This window comes from Lethenteron reissneri, chromosome 21 (assembly GCF_015708825.2).
Source record: "Lethenteron reissneri isolate LAM-NWPU_2019-01 chromosome 21, ASM1570882v1, whole genome shotgun sequence".
In the NCBI taxonomy this organism is placed as follows: Eukaryota; Metazoa; Chordata; class Hyperoartia; order Petromyzontiformes; family Petromyzontidae; genus Lethenteron; species Lethenteron reissneri.
In genome coordinates this window covers 10879318-10897241 of record NC_083799.1, presented here as the reverse complement: position 1 = coordinate 10897241, position 17924 = coordinate 10879318, and the positions used below count along the sequence as shown (strand labels likewise).

The 17924-nt window shown below is 46.5% G+C and overlaps 1 protein-coding gene across 1 annotated transcript in view; it reads left to right on the top strand.

The window, feature by feature from the left end:
• Window positions 1–804: 804 nt before the first annotated feature.
• The window catches only part of DHX30 (DExH-box helicase 30), a 28610-nt gene continuing 11490 nt past the window's right edge, over window positions 805–17924 (top strand). The window contains 14 exon segments of the mRNA XM_061555804.1: window positions 805–1607; window positions 3244–3374; window positions 4440–4550; window positions 5734–5930; window positions 6933–7050; window positions 8000–8059; window positions 8061–8150; window positions 8828–8980; window positions 9710–10165; window positions 11893–12249; window positions 12802–12877; window positions 14052–14156; window positions 16702–16877; window positions 17215–17421. Coding sequence (XP_061411788.1) covers window positions 1076–1607; window positions 3244–3374; window positions 4440–4550; window positions 5734–5930; window positions 6933–7050; window positions 8000–8059; window positions 8061–8150; window positions 8828–8980; window positions 9710–10165; window positions 11893–12249; window positions 12802–12877; window positions 14052–14156; window positions 16702–16877; window positions 17215–17421 — 2769 coding nt within the window. The 5' untranslated portion in view covers window positions 805–1075.

Here is a 17924-nt window from a genome sequence, read left to right as displayed (position 1 = left end):
TACGTTAAGATGAGATGCATCTTGACAACGCATTGATTTACCCCGACCACATGCAAACGGGAATGTATGCATGTAGAACTTATTTCGCACCAGACATAAGCAACCGTGCTCATCGGAGATGCGGATGAACGATAACTAAACCGTGCATAGCTCGCAGTGGCTTGCACGCCACTACCCCCTGTACACCTACGCCATCCCACGTATTGCGGGGGACAGTATTAAGCATTTGAATGGGGGCAACAACGTAAAGCACATTCTTGGTTCTTTCGGTAAAGTCACGTAGAAGGGAAATAATAAAATAATATAAATATAAACCAAATTATTTTATTATTTCCCTTCTACGTGACTTTACCGAAAGAACCAAGAATATGAATCACTGCAGTCACGAAAGCTTTAAATGAAAACGTAAAACACGTGCGCGCACGCGCCAACTCGCCCTTTGTTCGCTCCCGGCAGGGCCTCGACCAATCGCGGGGTTGGGGGGGGGGGTGAGAGGGTGGGGGGGTTGGGGGGGTGAGGGGGTGGGGGGGTTGGGGGGGTGAGGGGGTGGGGGGGTTGAGGTTGAGGGGGTTGCCCCATTGCCAACGTCGACGAAGCCCGAGCTCCAACCACCACCGCGTGCGCTGCCCACCCCCCCCGTTGAAGGTGAATGGGGCGGGGGGGTGAATGGGGGTGGGGTCGCAGGCGCGAGACGCGCGCTCCCCATTGGTCCGCGGAGGCGATGGGGGGACGAGCGGCATCGGCGCGCGACCGGGTCAGAGCGGCGGCCATCTTGGTAAGGGGGAGCGAAATCGCGCGCCACTTGTTGTCGCGCCGTGATGATGCCGGAGCTCCACACTCCTAAGCGCCACTGCAGCGTTACAGTCAGGAGTAAGTCGGCCCCGCGTTCGTCAACTGAAATGCAAATATATATTGCACTGTACTAGGCGACGTTTCGAGCAACGGGTCCATCGCAGCACGTAGGTCGGATTAGCGGAAGGAGGGGTGTCGGGTGAGACGGAGAGACGGGACTTAACCACGAAAGCGGTAACACCATGACGCCTGAATAACAACAACATCCACATCAACAACAACAATGCTTCCCGACGAATGCCTCGAGTGGCGTATGAATCGCTACCTCTTGCCTCACAGGCGAAGCAACCCGTCAACTCGTCGAAACCCCATCACCCACTCATCTCTCCCTGAACAACATGGCCGCTGCGGCCTCGCGGCGGCTGCGCGGAAGCCGCCACCACCGGTGCCACCACCACCACCACCACCGCCGCTGCTGCCACTGCCACTACCGCCACCACCACGACCGCTGGGGCCCACACCGGCTCCGACCACCGAGATGGCCACGGGACGCGTGCTGCTTTTGTCGCGCTGCCTTGGCCGCCTCGGCACGGCGCGTTCGGCCTGGCTGGGAGGGGGCAGCAGCAGCGAGGCAGCTCGGGGCCCCCCTCCTCCTCCTCCGCAAGCAGCAGCAGCAGGAGCGCGACGCTGCTCGGGCTCGCTCCGTGCCGGCGGCGTGGAGAGCGCGGCGGGGAGGCGCGGAGTGGCGGCCGCCGTCACCTCCAGCCAGGCTGCTGCCGGTGGTGGTGGGGGGGGGCTCGAGGCCGGGTACTCAGGCGAGTGGAATTCTTCGTCGTGTGCGTTAGATCTGTCGGTCACTTGGGTTGAACCTCCACATGGGTACGCTTGGTTCTGTCCCGTAACATGTCACAGCCTGCTGGCACTTTCACGTGGCCTCAAGGTTGCACCTCGCCTGGCACAAGCGCCGCAGTGGCTCGTGTCGGGTGGTTGTTTTGTACGATTTTTGTAGTCCGCGTAACGGCGGCGTTGTATTATTCTGCGTTAATTCGAAGTCTTTTGTGGTGAAGCGTAGACACGCGGTAAGGGTAGCACGTGTTTTGTGGCGATGCATGCGCTGCTCAATGTCACCCTCTGAGGCGGGGCCCGTCTTGCGTCCTCCGGCTTAAGAGGGTGATGCGGATAGTAAGAAGCTCCTCAAATTTGTACGCTGCGTCGGTAGAGTTCTACACGTATGGCCACACGCATACCTACACATCCCAATGTTTGCTTGAGAATACGTACAGGGGTAATCGAGTCTTATAATCATCCGGAGATTACGGCAAGCCACTGCTGTCGTAGAGAAACCCAATAGCAGATGGGTTGGTGACTGCAACTGTGGCGAGATGTTAACTCCGTCACCTGGTGTACAGGAGGTCGTGGGCTCGATCCCAATCCCGACCCTGACGCTTTATATTTTGAGTTTGCATGTTCTCCCCGTGGTCGTGTGAATTTTCTCCGGGTCCTCCGGGTTTCCTCTCCACATTTTATAATCAACATCACGCGTTTACAGTATTTGGCTGCCATGTATTTTCACGTAATAAACCACTTTGTTGAGCTGTCATTTGTGGCCAGCTCGCTTTTGAAAAAGAGTTACATAGCTCAGTAGGCCTTACCTGGTAAAATTCAAAGTGATTGCATGATGTTGGACTTCTTTTGCACCGTACGTAGCCAATCGTGCTGATCGGAGGTGCAGTGGAATGACAACAATCTAAACACAAAAAGCAGTTCTAAAGATACAGCAATATACAGTACGGTATTGTGAATGGGGACACCACAGTCGGTCAACAGGACACGTGTGATGGGGTAAAGTGTTAGTACGTTCACCTCTCCAAAGACATCTGGCCAGTGTGGAAGAGCAGACTGGACATCTGTGAAAAATAGCGTTATCGCTCAGTATAAATCAATGTTCTGATTTTGATGGACGTACTCATGCCTCTTTACAGGGGCTCTCTTATGCTCTCTCTAGTAGAGGCATCTCTGCCAGCAGTGTTGTGAGCAAGTCATTTCAGGGCTGCACCTTTCCCTTTTGCACACGATGTAAGTTAGCGTTTGGATGCGAGTGGTATAGTCTTAAGAAAATCCTTTACCTTGGTTACCACATACCATTTTCATATACAAAGATTACATTTGAATTTCAAGCATTTTTGCGATACACAAAAATATATTCGTTCGCATAGACAGTGGTTGAATCCGTATGTGCTTGGTTAACTTCCATAGGTTGAATATTATATTTCCGATCTCAAAGTTTACAATGATATCATTGGTGATATCATGCTGTTCCATGGATATGGAATTCAGTAATGGATTCACTCTGTGGCTTAGCAATGTGAACTGCCGCTCATCATTCACACATCGTAACGGGAGAAGCTGTTTAAATTCCATGTGATTAAAATTTGCACTGAACATCCACAGATGAGCAAGAAGCCTTGCTTCAAGAGTTCCCACTGCCTAAGGACCTGCTGAGGACAGTGCTGGAACACGTTGCGAGTGCCACCACATGCCCCACCAAACTCTCCTACACCAACTACGATGGGAGGCTCAAGGTGCAGTGCAGATTGGGATGGAAGTTGTCGAGGCCTGGCACATATTCGGGTTGAAGTTGGCTATCTTTTGCAAGTTTTTACTTTGACCGAGACGGAGATACTTTCCAGATTGATAAACACATACAACTGATTCAGATTCCTAATCTTTGTAATATTTTAATTTAATAATGTACTGTATTGGAAGTAGACAATTGTATTCTAATTGAACACTGCTTAGGAAGCTAGCTATTAATTTGGTACATAATTGTTGTTGTTGGATTAAATAAGGACAGCATCCATCACTTCAACCGTTTTTCTGCTTAATTGACTGCATTTTTAAAAATAAGTTTAAATTTATGTAGGTGCTCTTGTACTAACTATTATGCTGTGCATGTATTATGTTGCTAGATATATGCACATTGTCAGTGATACCAATATAAATTGTATTTCATTGTGAGTCCAAGGATAGACTCATGCTCGATCGTGCAAATTACATTTCTAACATTGTATTGTCGAAGGTACCATGGTGGCGAGATGTTAACTACCTCGCCTGGTATATAGGAAGTAGTGGCTTCGATCCCGACCCTGATGCCTGTATATTTGGAGTCTGCACGTTCTTCCCGTGGCTGTGTGGATTTTTCTCCGGGTCCTCCGGGTTTCCCTCCACAATCAGAAACATGCGTTTAAGAGTATTTGGCTGCTGTCAATTTCCACATGATAAGCCACTTGGTTGAGCTATAATTTGTGGCCAAGTCACTTCTGAAAAAGAGATATGCAGTAAAACCTTTGATTGCGAGCATAATTTGTTCCGGAACGTGTTTGTGATCCAAAGCACTGGTATATCAGTTGTGATCACGTGACGCTCGGCAGACAAAGCGTATACACGTACTACTCGTATTGCAAGACCTCGCTCGTTTATCAAATTTATATTTATTTTAAAAATGTGCTCGTCTTGAAAAATACTCGCAGACCAAGTTACTCGCAATCCAAGGTTTTACTGTATAGCTCAGTGGGCCTTACCTGGTAAAATGAAAACGGTTTAGTTTTATAGTCTCAAAGATTGTGGACTGTGTGCTTTACCCCCAGCGGAGCGTACTGTCGGTGATGTGGCCAGTGAATCTGCGCACTGAGGGGTTCGGATGGCGCAAGTTGCAGGCAGAGAGGCATGCTGCTGCTGTCGCCTGTGCCAGGCTCAAGGTGGTTATTCATGACTCGTAACACTTCATGTAACTCGTTCTGTACATTACAGGAAATTTAATTACTTACAATATCTATGCATATCTGTTTAGATTTTTTTTTATTTCTTCTGTAATGCGGTTGTTTTGATCTGATTTGGTTTTCTTTGTCATGTTTGTGACCCAGGTCACATCTTGAAAGTGAGACTGTTCTGATCTCTTGAGTTCTGACTTGGTTACATAAAATTAACTAAACTCAAGAACCCCCTACCATTTAGATGAATTATCATTGTCCGGTTCATGATGTATTGTTTCTGGTTTTTTTTGGTCTTTTCTGTAAGATTTTGTTCATTATTTTAAATGTAATAGTATATCATTTGCACAAATCTCAAAGCATGCATTTTCACGTGCACGATTCAATACATGTATCGTGAGCATACACATACATTTAAATGAGATGCGTCCGTACATTAATTTTCTTAACATAACCGAGTAAATCTTTACTTAAAGCTCTCGTGACTGCAGGAATTAATATTCTTTGGGTCTTTCGGTAAAATCACGTAGATAGGTTCAAAGAAAATAAAAAACTACGACGTTTCGATCGCAACACAAGTGGTCATCATCGCTTGTGTAGCGATCGAAACGTCGTAGTTTTTTGTTATTTTCTTTGAACCTATCTACGTGACTTTCCTGAAAGACCCAAAGAATAACATATTCCTGCGGTGGGAGCTGGTAGGAACGTTGGGTTGCTCAGTCAATGGCCAGGGTCAACGGCGGCGTGGTGTATTCCGCAAATATGGCCGACTGTGAGGGCGGGCACAAGCCGGCGTGAGTAGGTTAAACGTTGAGTTTTATAAGGGCACCACGGGGTGACCAGCCCCTCCTCACCCAGCCACTCCCCACCCAGCCCCTCCCCACTCATCCCCTCCCCACCCAGCCCTACCCAGCCCATCCCCACTCTCCCCTCCCCACCCAGCCCCTCCCTGCACGACGGACACAATAATCCCCTGTGGGCTGGTGTAACCAGGAGGTTCCTACCAGTATAACCGAGTAACTATGCCCTTTCTCTCAGAACACCCTGATCTCAGGTCGTGATATGTTTTGTTCATCATCTTGAAAAAATGTGTTGCACAAATTTAAAATAGAAAACTTTGCATTCTGGCCTATGCAGACATTGGTTTTAATGCATTGGCACTGTGTTGCAGGAGCAAGGGTGGATCTCGGCAAACAATAAGCCTCTGAGCTGTAACGAATACCAGGCCATTGCATCCCAGCTGGGTGTCCCAGAGAAGCAGGCCAACAGCCTGGCCTTGATCTCTCAAGCAGGAGATAATGCAGACATGGGAAGGTACCAGAGAAATAACCCTGCTGGGAGAGGACATAGAGGTGCTCCATTCCAGAGGTAGGTCCGAGTCTACAACATTACTGCCTTCTTGAGGTTGTGTTTGCTGCATCATAACTGTGAGCAGTTTTGAATGCTTTCCATCTGAGGTTGAAAACAGCAATGTGTTCCATCTGTACGAATGGCGGGGTGGGGGGACATGATAACTCGCATAAAGATGACCCAATATGAAAAATAAACTTTAGTATAAGGTTGTGATGTTATTAGGGACTTCCCTGATACAAAACTGGTCATTGATCAAAGGGTTTCAGTGTGCCTTCCCTGGCAGAGCCACTATCCGAACCCCATCTCATTGTGGCCTATGCACTGCTTCTACTCAAAAGACATATATAAAAAAAAAAGTATCTCTTGCATGGGCATCCACTTTCCTATGGCAAAATTACCCTATCAACTAAATCACCATAAATGTCCCCAATTTCATCACCTCTCAGAAGCTGAACAGATTGAAGTCTGGTTTCTGACTGGGATTAGTGACCACCATGGTCCCCCAGGTGTTATATTCTTGGGTCTATTGAGATTGCCATGAGATTGATGTGCTGAGCATCACCTCCTTGTGTATGCATGGGTTTTTTTCCAGTTATTTAGTTTACTATATGTTAACACATATATGTATGTCTGTTGAACTTCTTTCGCACGTACTTAGCCAACCGCCCTTATATTGGCCAATCATTCCAATGTAGCAGGACCCTCCTGCGAAAAAAGGTCTTGAGGCTCATGGAGGCTTTGCTGAGTAAATAAATTAGAATTATTACAAGCATCTTGCTTTCCACTCAAAACATGATTTACTCAGAGCTATGAGGTGCAGATGGTGAAGTCTTTTGCAAAACTTTGATCAGTGAATGTTGCACTCATATGTTAGTTATTCTTGTGTTTGGTGAAAATAGCAGCCGTTTGCATTTTTTGTATTTCTCTGAAACATGACAAACGATATAATAAAAATAATAATAAATATGACTTAGGCAACCTGGCCAGATTGTAATTGACAACTCTTGGCCCTCGTAGGACAAGAGAGCAGATCAGCCACGCTTCGGAGATGGCCGAGTTGATGCAGAAGTTTCCCAATTCCAAGACGCTGCTCTTGTCAGTAGTGCAGATCGCCACCGCCTCCCCCTCTGCAGAAGTGAGTATCATGCTACTTATTTTTTTACACTTTAGAGATTTTCTAACACACTTTTAATATCGATAACGTGATGAGCACCGTAGATTATTTTCCGCACCGTGTGTTCCACTTTTACTCTAGGTATTCACCAGATAATCAGATTTTACATTAGCTTTTTGTAAGATAGGCACGTTTTTCATATAAGGGGGATGGAGTGGTACATGCTAACCACTGTTAGCACGCTTCACCCTTGAGCCCGTCCACTAGAATTTGATTCCCAGACATGGCTAACATCATTGGCGAGTGATACCAGAACCGGTCCTGCGCTTCCTCTTTTTACCAACATAAACTGATGGCAGTGGTGAAGTATGGTCAAAACCTGACTGACGTGACATGGCGAGACCTTCATCCATTGGTGGATTGAGTGGCTGGAAATTATTATTTGTTTTTTATTTCAGTCTCATGCATGGAATCACTTAGGGTCTTATTCTTTCACTACATAATGTCATTTTCCTGGCCAGACCTGGCGTGAATTCTTTGCTGGAACACCTCTGAGTATGTTGACGACGGCAGCATGAAACCCACTGTGAACTCTTTAATCACAGTATACAGGAGGTCGTGGGTTCGATCCCAACTCTTGACGCATGTATTTTGGAGTTTGCATGTCTCTCTCCCCATGGACACATGGATTTTTCTCAAGGTCCTCCAGTTTTTCCCTCCACATTTAGAATCAACATGCGTTTAGCGCAATTGGCTGCGATAAACTTTCACGTGATAAGCCACTTCATTGGGCTATCATTTGTGGCCAGATTTCTTCTGAAAGAGAGCTATTTACCTCAGTGGTCCTTAACTGGTAAAATACAAATATTTTTGTGTTTAGTTTTAGAATTGAGCAGCAGTAATTCCTGTAAAATCAAATGTCTGCTGATCTAACTGCACTCTCTACCCACTCCGCTGTCCCTCTGTGCAGAAGCATGTGCGTTTCACGGTGACGGAACAGCGGCCATTCGAGTGCCACCTGCGTCTTTCAGTGGCCACAGGACATGGTGTTTGTGGCGCACGCTCCCAAGAAGAACGAGGCCATAAAACGGGCCTGCGCAATGGCGTGTGCCTCTTTTAAGGTTTGAGCAGCCGCCACCTGATTGCGTTCAATGACCTTTCACCCTCGGGAATAGCCGCGTTGGACCATTCTAACAAGGACCCCGCGTGGCTCGTTTCTTGTCCCAGCACTCCACAAGAGCGATCATTTATCATGCTGTATTATCAAAAACAGTTTTCTGGCTGGCTGCCTGGCTGGCTGGAGGGAGGGAGGGACAGACGAACAGACGGTCATGTCCAAACGATGTGCGCATTGATAGTATATTGTGAAGACAAGTAGTTTATTCTGGAGTTAGGTTATGCTATCCCGAGGCATAATCTAATATTTTTTAATATTCAGCAGTTGTGTTTTTAGAGAAACACAGCTCTGAATTTGACCATAGTGAGAGATGCCACTAACTCTGGGTGTCTCTTTCACCTTGACCCCATGATGTCACAACTGGTTTTGAGGGTGGCCTGGATGAAAATGGAGTCACGTGAACCACTGAAAGAGAGGCACGTGGCCCCAAGGGTACCAGTTTGATCTCGGAAGGCTGCCATGGGAACTCGTGTCTTGCCCAATTGTCCCAGTGTGTGAACTTGCGTCGACTTTGGAGCATGCCTGCGAGTGCATATTAAATAGTTTCGCTTTGTGCTTATAATCGATGCATTTCTATATACGTGATGTGTTTCATTCATTTCCTCATCTCTGCCCCCACAGGAAATGGGGTTGTTGGACAGCGGCAACCGCCCGCTGAGAAACGTTGATTATAATAAGACGGCGCTGCAGGACATGCACGCTCAGCACCGGCGACCCACTCCCATTAGGCTGCTCCCAGCCCTCGCCACACGCCTCCACGACTTCCTGCTGCAGGTTCAGCTTGCAATTAATTTATAACGGGTGACTGAAAAGCAGTGTTAAGCAGCATGGGAGGGAATTTTGTTGACTGCAGTACGCACTGTTGGAAGTTGACGGAAATGTCCAATAAACCTTTGTGGTAATGCTTCACTTGACAGTAGTTCACACAGGTAGATCTTGTCATGCTCACTGAGTTTGTTTTTATAGGCTGTGATATTTTATTGCTCCAGCTTCCAATGCTGCACGAAACCTTTATGAACGCACCATCTGGCGCAGAGTGGACAATAAATATCTGAATTTATTTCAGAAAATGTAATTTAATAGCACTTTACCTTCCTGATGCACGTTGTAGATCTCCAAGCAATGATTTAATCATAGCCTGCTTCTCAATATGGAACAGGATATCGAGGATAAATTACCGCCGGGATATCCAATTATTTAGTTAATTCATCAATTATTTAGTTAATTAATCAATTAATCTACCGCTGGAAAGGAAATGATGGGCAGAGCATGGTGCTATCAGCATCATTGGCCTCGTCACACTGAGCAGTGCTTCGGGTTCCCTGCCTTCGAAGGGAAGGATGTGGGAACATTTTAAATTTATATAGGCACCTGAGTAATTGATCACGAAAAAAGTAGTTCATTACAATTTTTGGTCAACCAACTAATCCTCTCGCCTTCAGGGTTCATTAGATTAGTGGCTTGACAGGGCTGTAAACTGTTATTATTGTTTATGTTCCACAGCGCGAAAATTACACACAGTCCTCGGAGGCCGCGCAGGTGCTGGATCCAGCGGAGGAGGAGGCATGTGTGCGCTGCGTGTTCACGGGCCGCCCCTACAAGCCGTTCACCCCGGAGCAAGCGCAAGAGCTGAGCGAAGAGCTGCTGTCGCGGTGGCGCGCCGCCAACCCCCCCGTGACCCCTGGCGAGGACCCTCTGCCCATCCTGGACCATCGTGACGAGATCTTGGCCGCGCTGGAGGCGGAGGACAGGCGGGTGCTGATTGTGGCGGGCGAGACTGGCTGCGGCAAGACCACCAAGATCCCGCAGCTGATTCTGGAGAGCATGGTGTCGCGCGCGGGCACCGGCGCCCACTGCAACGTGGTGGTGACGCAGCCGCGGCGCATTAGCGCCGTGTCGGTGTGCCAGCGCGTGCGGCAAGAGCTCGGACCTCACCTGCGCAGGAACATCGGGTACCAGGTGCGTGGTGCTCACGACACTCGCGTTTTTTTCAGGCTAAAGGGCATCCTTGCAGCAACGGCGTTTTGGCTAACCCATTACTGCATCGCGTGCATTCAGATGCGCTTTCTGCGGCCGTCTGGAACTCTCTTCCGATATTAGGAAGCATCTGGAGCTATGTATTTTTAATCTAAATTAACAACTCATTTCTTTAAAGCTGCTTTTCGTATTTAGTTTGTCGTCCTTCCCCCACACCTCTGATTCGCACAGTTGTATACATATGGTGCAAAAGAAATTATATATACATACAGGCGGCATGAGCAGTGTGTTAACTGCTTTTGTAGTATAATCATAATTTTAATGTACGTGTATAGCCCTTTTGTCATGATACATGCATTCATTCATGCACGTAATTAACTATTTATCCAATGTTTATTTACATGATGATAGTCTTACATTTAGGCAAATGGAGTTAACAAAATAGAAACATTCATACAAAATAAACATTTTATGATAAAAACGAGACTAGGATCGATTTTTTTTAGCGAGTAACAACCACCATAATGTGACAGTTCATTAAAGCGACATGTTTGGCTAGAGGGGGTTAATTTGTTGCATGCCCAGCTAATGCTGTTGCTAAAGTGACCAAACTTGCTGGTTTTGCCTGAATGGTCCCGTTTTATTAATGGCTGTCCTTGGCATGCAGAAGCATTTGAAAGAAAAATGGGATTTGGTCCCAATTGAAATTTTCTGGCCTCTTGCTCGACTCATGATTTGGACAAAGATTGGGGCTATATGGGTAGTAAGTGGGGCTGGCAGTGGAGTAGTTCAAGTTCAAGTTCATTTATTAGATATAGCCCTGTGAGCCATTCGGCTCTTGAATCGGGTTCAACTGCAACAAACAAAAAACATGAACAAAAAATATCTTAAAGTGAATATGTGACTAAGTGCAAACAGAAAATCCAAGAAAAGACAGCAAAATATTGCAGAAAAAAAACCATACACCAACGCTGTGTGCAAAAATCCCAGTGGGATGCAAGTCAAACAACAACAACAACCATAAGACAACTTAGATTAAGGCCATCAGTCTAACTCTGTACTACAACAAACAAACATGGCTAAACCAATACACTTTTCGAAATCACCAAAATAAAGCCATGAAAGCAATGAAAAAGCAATCATAGGAACTGTTGACGGAATTTTCACAATAAATGGCATAACCATGGCCTATGAGCAGTAGACGCGACCAACGTAAGAAAAGAGCGAGGCAAGTGGCTGATTGGATCTGGCAGCCCTTTCGCCCCTAGACTTTAGAAAGTAACTTCTGCCTGCTCACCTTTGATGGCCGAGCCTGGCACAACTCAAAAGAGGTACCAGATAGTTTTTCCACTGTAGCATCAGAGCCGTGCCATTAATGTCACATTTAATGAACTGGTTGAGTCACGTGTAGATGATGGAGTGATGACGCTGTGTCTTCACAGTGTACTGACGCCACGTGAAATTAACGCTTAATTTTTTTCTACTTGGTCCTAGGCCAGAATCGGATGTCTTGTGAGGCCATGGTATTGAAGTTTGGTTTTGGCTTGGCTCGTTAAATAGCCGGTGGAAAACTACCCCTACCGTGAGGGCCACACGCTGGCCTGGCTTGGATGTCCTAACAGAAAAGGGGTACATGTGTCCTAGTTGAGCCTCCCAGAAATGTGGTGATTTTCAGCTTCCGCTACCGCCTATGTCGCCGCGTCGGGTAGGTGCGCATGGAGAGTTCTCCTCCCACGCCGGGGGGTGCGGTGCTCTTCTGCACTGTGGGCATCCTGCTGCGCAAGCTGCAGAGCAACCCGGACCTGCTGGGCGTGAGCCACGTGCTCCTGGACGAGGTGCACGAGCGCGACGTGGGCACGGACTTCCTGCTGGTGCTCCTGCGCGACGTGCTGCGTCGCAATCCGCGCCTGCGCCTGCTGCTGGCGTCCGCCACGCCCGACACGCAGCGCCTCGCCCAGTATTTCGGCGGTGCGACGGTGCTGCGAGTGCCCGGCAAGCTGTACCCCGTGACGCCGTACCACCTGCGGAACGTGTGCCAACTCATGCAGCGCCACCCGCCGAGCAAGGTGCGTGCGGGGGCGGCGCCACTCGTCGGTCTGTGCCAATCACTCGGTGTCCGTCGAGGAGTAGAAGTGACTCGATTAAATCCAAAGTTGTCCTCTTTTCGTTCAAGTAAGTTTTAATTTAACATTTCACTGTTTTGCAGAAAGCAATTATTGTTGTAATGCTAACACCAGCAGACCATGTGACAGACCGATGCATGTGGATGGCCTACAGAATGCCGCATTCTAACCCACGATTATTTAGCATGCGGACAGTAGTCTAGTTTTTTTGGATTTTTGTAATTTTTCTTATTTTCACGATAGTCTTTGCAGAATAACCCAAATTTCATCTTCCTCGAGTCCAGCCTCAAGAGATGTTACTGTATACGTATGTGTTGGTGTGCGTGCTTGTATGTCCGTGTGGCATGTGTACTTGGACAAATATTTGAACGAGGCTCCCAAGTGGATCTATATAATTGTATATTTGCATGACACACACGGTTCCAGTGTGAGTTTGTGTGTGTGTAACACATGTGCGCGTGTGGGTTTGTGCTGTCCCATAACCCCGGTGTGCAGGATTCTGATGACCCCGCGCCCGACCTGGATTTTGTCGCTGAAGTCGTGGAGTTTATCTGCTCACGGGGCACGCCAGGTCCGCACTGCAGCTCTCTCATGACAAACAAATGGAAAATATTGATACCGACCTCACCACTAAATAACGAATAATACGTGTACACTAGGGGTCGGTGGACCTTCTTTGGTTGTAAGCAGAAAAAGAATTGTGACTCGAGACATTTTAGAATGCAGTCCCTTGAAGCTCTCAATATTAGTCAAAAAGCAGTTGCTACATATGTGATTATTGTCATTGTGTAACTAACATCAGTGAAATGTAGCTGTTATGTGCAGCCCTTAATTGATGTAAGAACTTCTATTCGCTTATTTTCATGGATAAGTGGGGTCCAGTGGCAAATTCATCCTATGATCCACGAATAAGACGTGCACAATGAAATTGCACTATTCATTCATTATAAGTCAGGGGAGTGATGTTGATAATTAATCCTATCATCCCCTTTTTCCTTGACCTGGAGTGGTCGATGCTTGCACTAACTTTAACAGCCACACTACAAAACCACACCCGCAAGGAGGTGATGGTTTCGATCCCGACCCTGATGCTTGTATGTTTAGAGTTTGCACGTTCTCTCAATGGTCGAGTGGATTTTTCTCTTGAGTTCTCCCGTTTTTCCCTCCACATTTAGAATCAAGATAATGCGTTTAACACAGCGGTGGCCAACTGATATCTCTCGAACTGCATGTTCTTTTATAATCCACCACAATTGGCTCTGTCGAAGGGGCATAATGTAGAACATACTATCAAAGTATAAAAAAATAATGAATGTCTGCCGTACTGTGCCAAAAACTGTCAATATATAGATGCACATTTATATACTTGGCTCTTTGCAGAATTCATTAGTACTTTTTAGCTCTTGGTCTGTTACAGGTTGGCCATCCCTGATTTAGAGTATTGGCTGCTATAGCATTTCCACATAAGCCACTTCATTGAGCTATCGTTTGTGGCCAGGTCGCTTCTGAAAAAGAGCTAAATAGCTTGGTGGACCTTAATTGGTAAAATTAGAATAGTTTAGTTTTTTAGTTTACACAGCCGCACCTCCAATTAGCACTGTTGTCTACTTTCGGTACTAAAGAAGTTCAACATACATATGTTGCCTTGAATAGGTGGTGACGTCTTTGGTAATGTATTTTCTGCCTGCACTTGTGCTCGGATGTGCCAGCTGTATGCTCTAATGCTGTCATGCTGTTGTTTCCAGGGGGAGTGCTCTGTTTCTTGCCAGGCTGGCAGGAGATTCGAGGGGTGATGGACAAACTCTCCCAGCGTTTAAACAACCGCTTAGACAAGCACCTTATTTTGCCAGGTGAATCCCTTTTTTGTCTCAAATGTGACAGTGTCAATTCATAACTCTTTAATCACCCCATGTTAGATAACTGTTTGCAGAAAATGATATCACAGAATTACCTTTGAGATTCCTTCAAGTGACCTTTTTCATCTACGATAGGGGAGAGCACTTTTCTGGCGTGCCCTGCTACATGGAAACGTTTTCGGCATGGCTGTCAGACCAGTAGAGTTAGATTCTTGGAGGTAAATGTTTGCCAGTTGTTAAAAACCTGATTTAATGCATTTTTTGTGTGCAGTCATGGATGGCCGTGGTCATCAATTCACCACACTTGAGAACCAAGTTTAATCATGAGCGAATTAAGCTTGAATTAAAAACCCAGGATCTTGGCAATGTCAGCCCAGTGCATTGACCGCTGAATCATGTGGCTGCCTACTAAATCCCTTCGTCATCGAGAGGCTAGGTCTACTCCATATGTGTGCAAAGCTTTAAGTCCTTAAAGATGACAATATGAGAATAGGTTTTTTCCCCTTTTTTCTGGCAACAAAAAAACACGTTTTATAAAGAATCATGTCTGCATTAACCACAATACTTGTGGTCAGAATGCAAAAAAACATACTCTGATAATATATACATTAAAATTAGATTCGAAGCTTTCGTGACTGCAGGAATTACTCTTTGGTTCTTTCGGTAAAGTCACTTAGAAAGAAATTAAATAATAATAGAATACGACGTTTCGATTGCAACACAAGCAATCGTCATCGGGTACGACTGAATGAGAAAACAATCCTCGTAAACTTAGAAATATAATGCAATACAACACAGAGAGTCGTCTAACATAACAGTCAACACCCTACCTGGAGGATTACGTTCTTCCAAAGATTGCTAAATTTGAGAGAGAGACAAAACACAGACACGGAGACACATAGACATACTCAAGTAGAGAGAGACTCACACAGAGACAAACAGAGAGACGCACACATAGGCACACAGAAACAGCGCCTATGTGTCGAGACCTTAAATATAGAGAGGGCGGGCAGAGAGCGTGGGGTGAGGTAGAGAACAATGGGAGAGTTGTGTGGAACAGCTTCGAATCTAGTTTTAGCCACCTCTACGGGAGGATTTGCCATGCTTGTTTGTTTCACACTTCTAATTTAGCAATCTTTGGAAGAACGTAATCAACCAGGCTATGCGTTAACTGTGTGTTAACCGACTCTGTGTTGCATTGCATTACACTTCCTAATTTTACTACATTTGCTTTCTCCGTGCCTGTTTGTTTAGAAGTCCAGTGCCTAGCTCCTCTGTCCGCTTTTGGCAGGCCGTGCTTGTTTGTTCCACACAACTCTCTCATTGTTCTCTACCCCCCCCCTCTGCCCCACCCCCCCTCTCTATTTAAGGCCTCGACACATAGGCGTTGTTTCTGTGTGCCTTTGTGTGAGTCTCCCTCTGCTTGTGTGTCTGTCTATGTGTCTCCGTGTCTGTGTTATGTCTCTCTCTCAAATTTAGCAATCTTTGGAAGAACGTAATCAACCAGGTAGGGTGTTGACTGTTATGTTAGCCGATTCTCTGTGTTGTATTGCATTATATTTTTAAGTTTCCCAGGTTTGTTTTCTCATTCATTCGTACCTGATGACGATTGATTGTGTTGCAATCGAAACGTCGTATTCTATTATTATTTAATTTGATTTCTTTCTATGTGACTTTACTGAAAGAACCAAAGTGTAATATATGCATTGTCTTTGAAACTGATTGGTCCACACCTTTTGTACGCCTTTTGGCGTCCTCTGGTCTAACACCGTTTGAGACGAGACTCAAAAGAAAGCTGTTTCTGGTGTGGACCAATCAGTTTCAAAGACAATGCATATGTTATTAGAGTGTTTTTTTGTTTGCATTCTGACCACAAGTATTGTGGTTAATGCAGACATGATTCCTCGTGAAAAGTGTTTTTTTGTTGCTAGAAAAAAGTGGAAAAAAACCTATTCTCATATTTTGGTACTGGCAAAGGAGGTCCCATGATGACAAATATGCTTAGCATGTCATTTTAATTTGATCGGATTGTATTGCAGGCTGAGGCCAAAGGTTTATATCACTCCCGTGCGTGGTACAGTAATCGACATCAATGCAGAGGGTCAGGATTATGATCAAGAGGTTGTTACGGCCAGTGCTGTTGGTGCCACCATGCCTCTCCATCACTTCCTTCTCCTCGATCCAATAGTTTTTGGACGTTAAAATCTGACTTCAGTTAGAACAGGCTGGAAAAAAAATATCCAACAGGAAATGGGAATTGTGAATTCCTTCGGGACTGAATATTCTGTTCCTGAAGAAGCTGCCAACAAGTAGAGCGAAACGTCAGACATTGTCCCGACCAACACGCGGTACAACCCAAAAAAAAACACATCAAAGAGCTGTAAAGCACCAGTGCGAAAACGTTATAGAGCAGCGAGATGAATATTGCTGGCCGTCTCCACGTGAGTATACCCACATGAACATAGTGATGCTGCACGGGTGGCGCTACGAGAGTGCTAATGCCAGCGCTGTTCCCACCCCCTACCCCCACGGCCCGCAGTGCACTCAAGCCTGTCGGTAGTCGACCAACAGGCCATCTTCCAGCGGCCGCCGGAGGGCGTGCGCAAGGTGGTGCTCGCCACCAACATTGCCGAGACAGCCATCACCATCGACGACATCGTGCACGTGGTGGACACGGGCTGCCACAAGCTGCAGCAGTATGACATGCGCACGCAGGTATGGCCAGAGCTCCCTCTCTCACTCCCCTGAGTGGTGGCTCCACCTTTTGGATGAATCCCGCTAGTGCACTGCGTGCAGTGATGCCTCCTACTCGGTGCTAATGGGCAGGCCGTACGACTGACTGGCGAGTGAGAGTAGAGAGTTTTCAGGTATCGGAGTGCTGACTGTGCACGTGATGAGTGTGAGTGGTGAGTGTATGTGCGGGGTGTCAGGTGACTGATTGGCATTCCAAAGTATCGGTGCAGCACAGGCGAGAGGCGGTGGAAGCGCCGATGCAGCGTGCGTCATTTGTGTTTGCCGCGCGTGTGACGTAAACTCGTGTGTGGCCACGCAGGTGTCGTGCCTTGACACGGTGTGGGTGTCTAAGACGAATGTGGTGCAGAGGCGAGGCAGGGCAGGCCGCTGCCAGCCCGGCTTCTCCTACCACCTCTTCTCCGAGGAGCAATTTGCCGCCATGCCCGAGTTCGAGACGCCAGAGATCCTGCGCACGCCGCTTGAGAGCCTTGTGCTGCAAGTGAAGCTGCACACACCGCACATCCCGGTGAGCGGCGGTCCACAGTTCTTCTCTGAACGAGATTACAGTGATCCCTCGTTTATCGCGGTTAATGGGGACCGGAACCCCTCGCGATAGGTGAAAATCCGCGAAGTAGGATTGGCCCCCTAGGAATTTCCGTATATGTGTGTGTGGGTACCAGAATGTTTAAAATATGTATATTTATACTTTATATATATATTTTACTTAAATCTATTAAATTATAAAACCTTAATATTATACATTCACTCACTCACATATATTTTACTTAAATCTATTTAATTATAAAACCTTAATATTATACATTCACTCTCTCTCTCTCATACGATACGTATTATGGTGTTCTACACTCACCAATGACAGTAGTATCTTGAGACTTAACTCCAGTAATGACGACGACGACGATGACAATGACGACGATGACAGACCTGTGCAGTTCGATGAATGTGATGATGAATGATGATGATGATGGTGTTACTGCACAGGTATAATGAGGCCTTTAAATCAGTTGG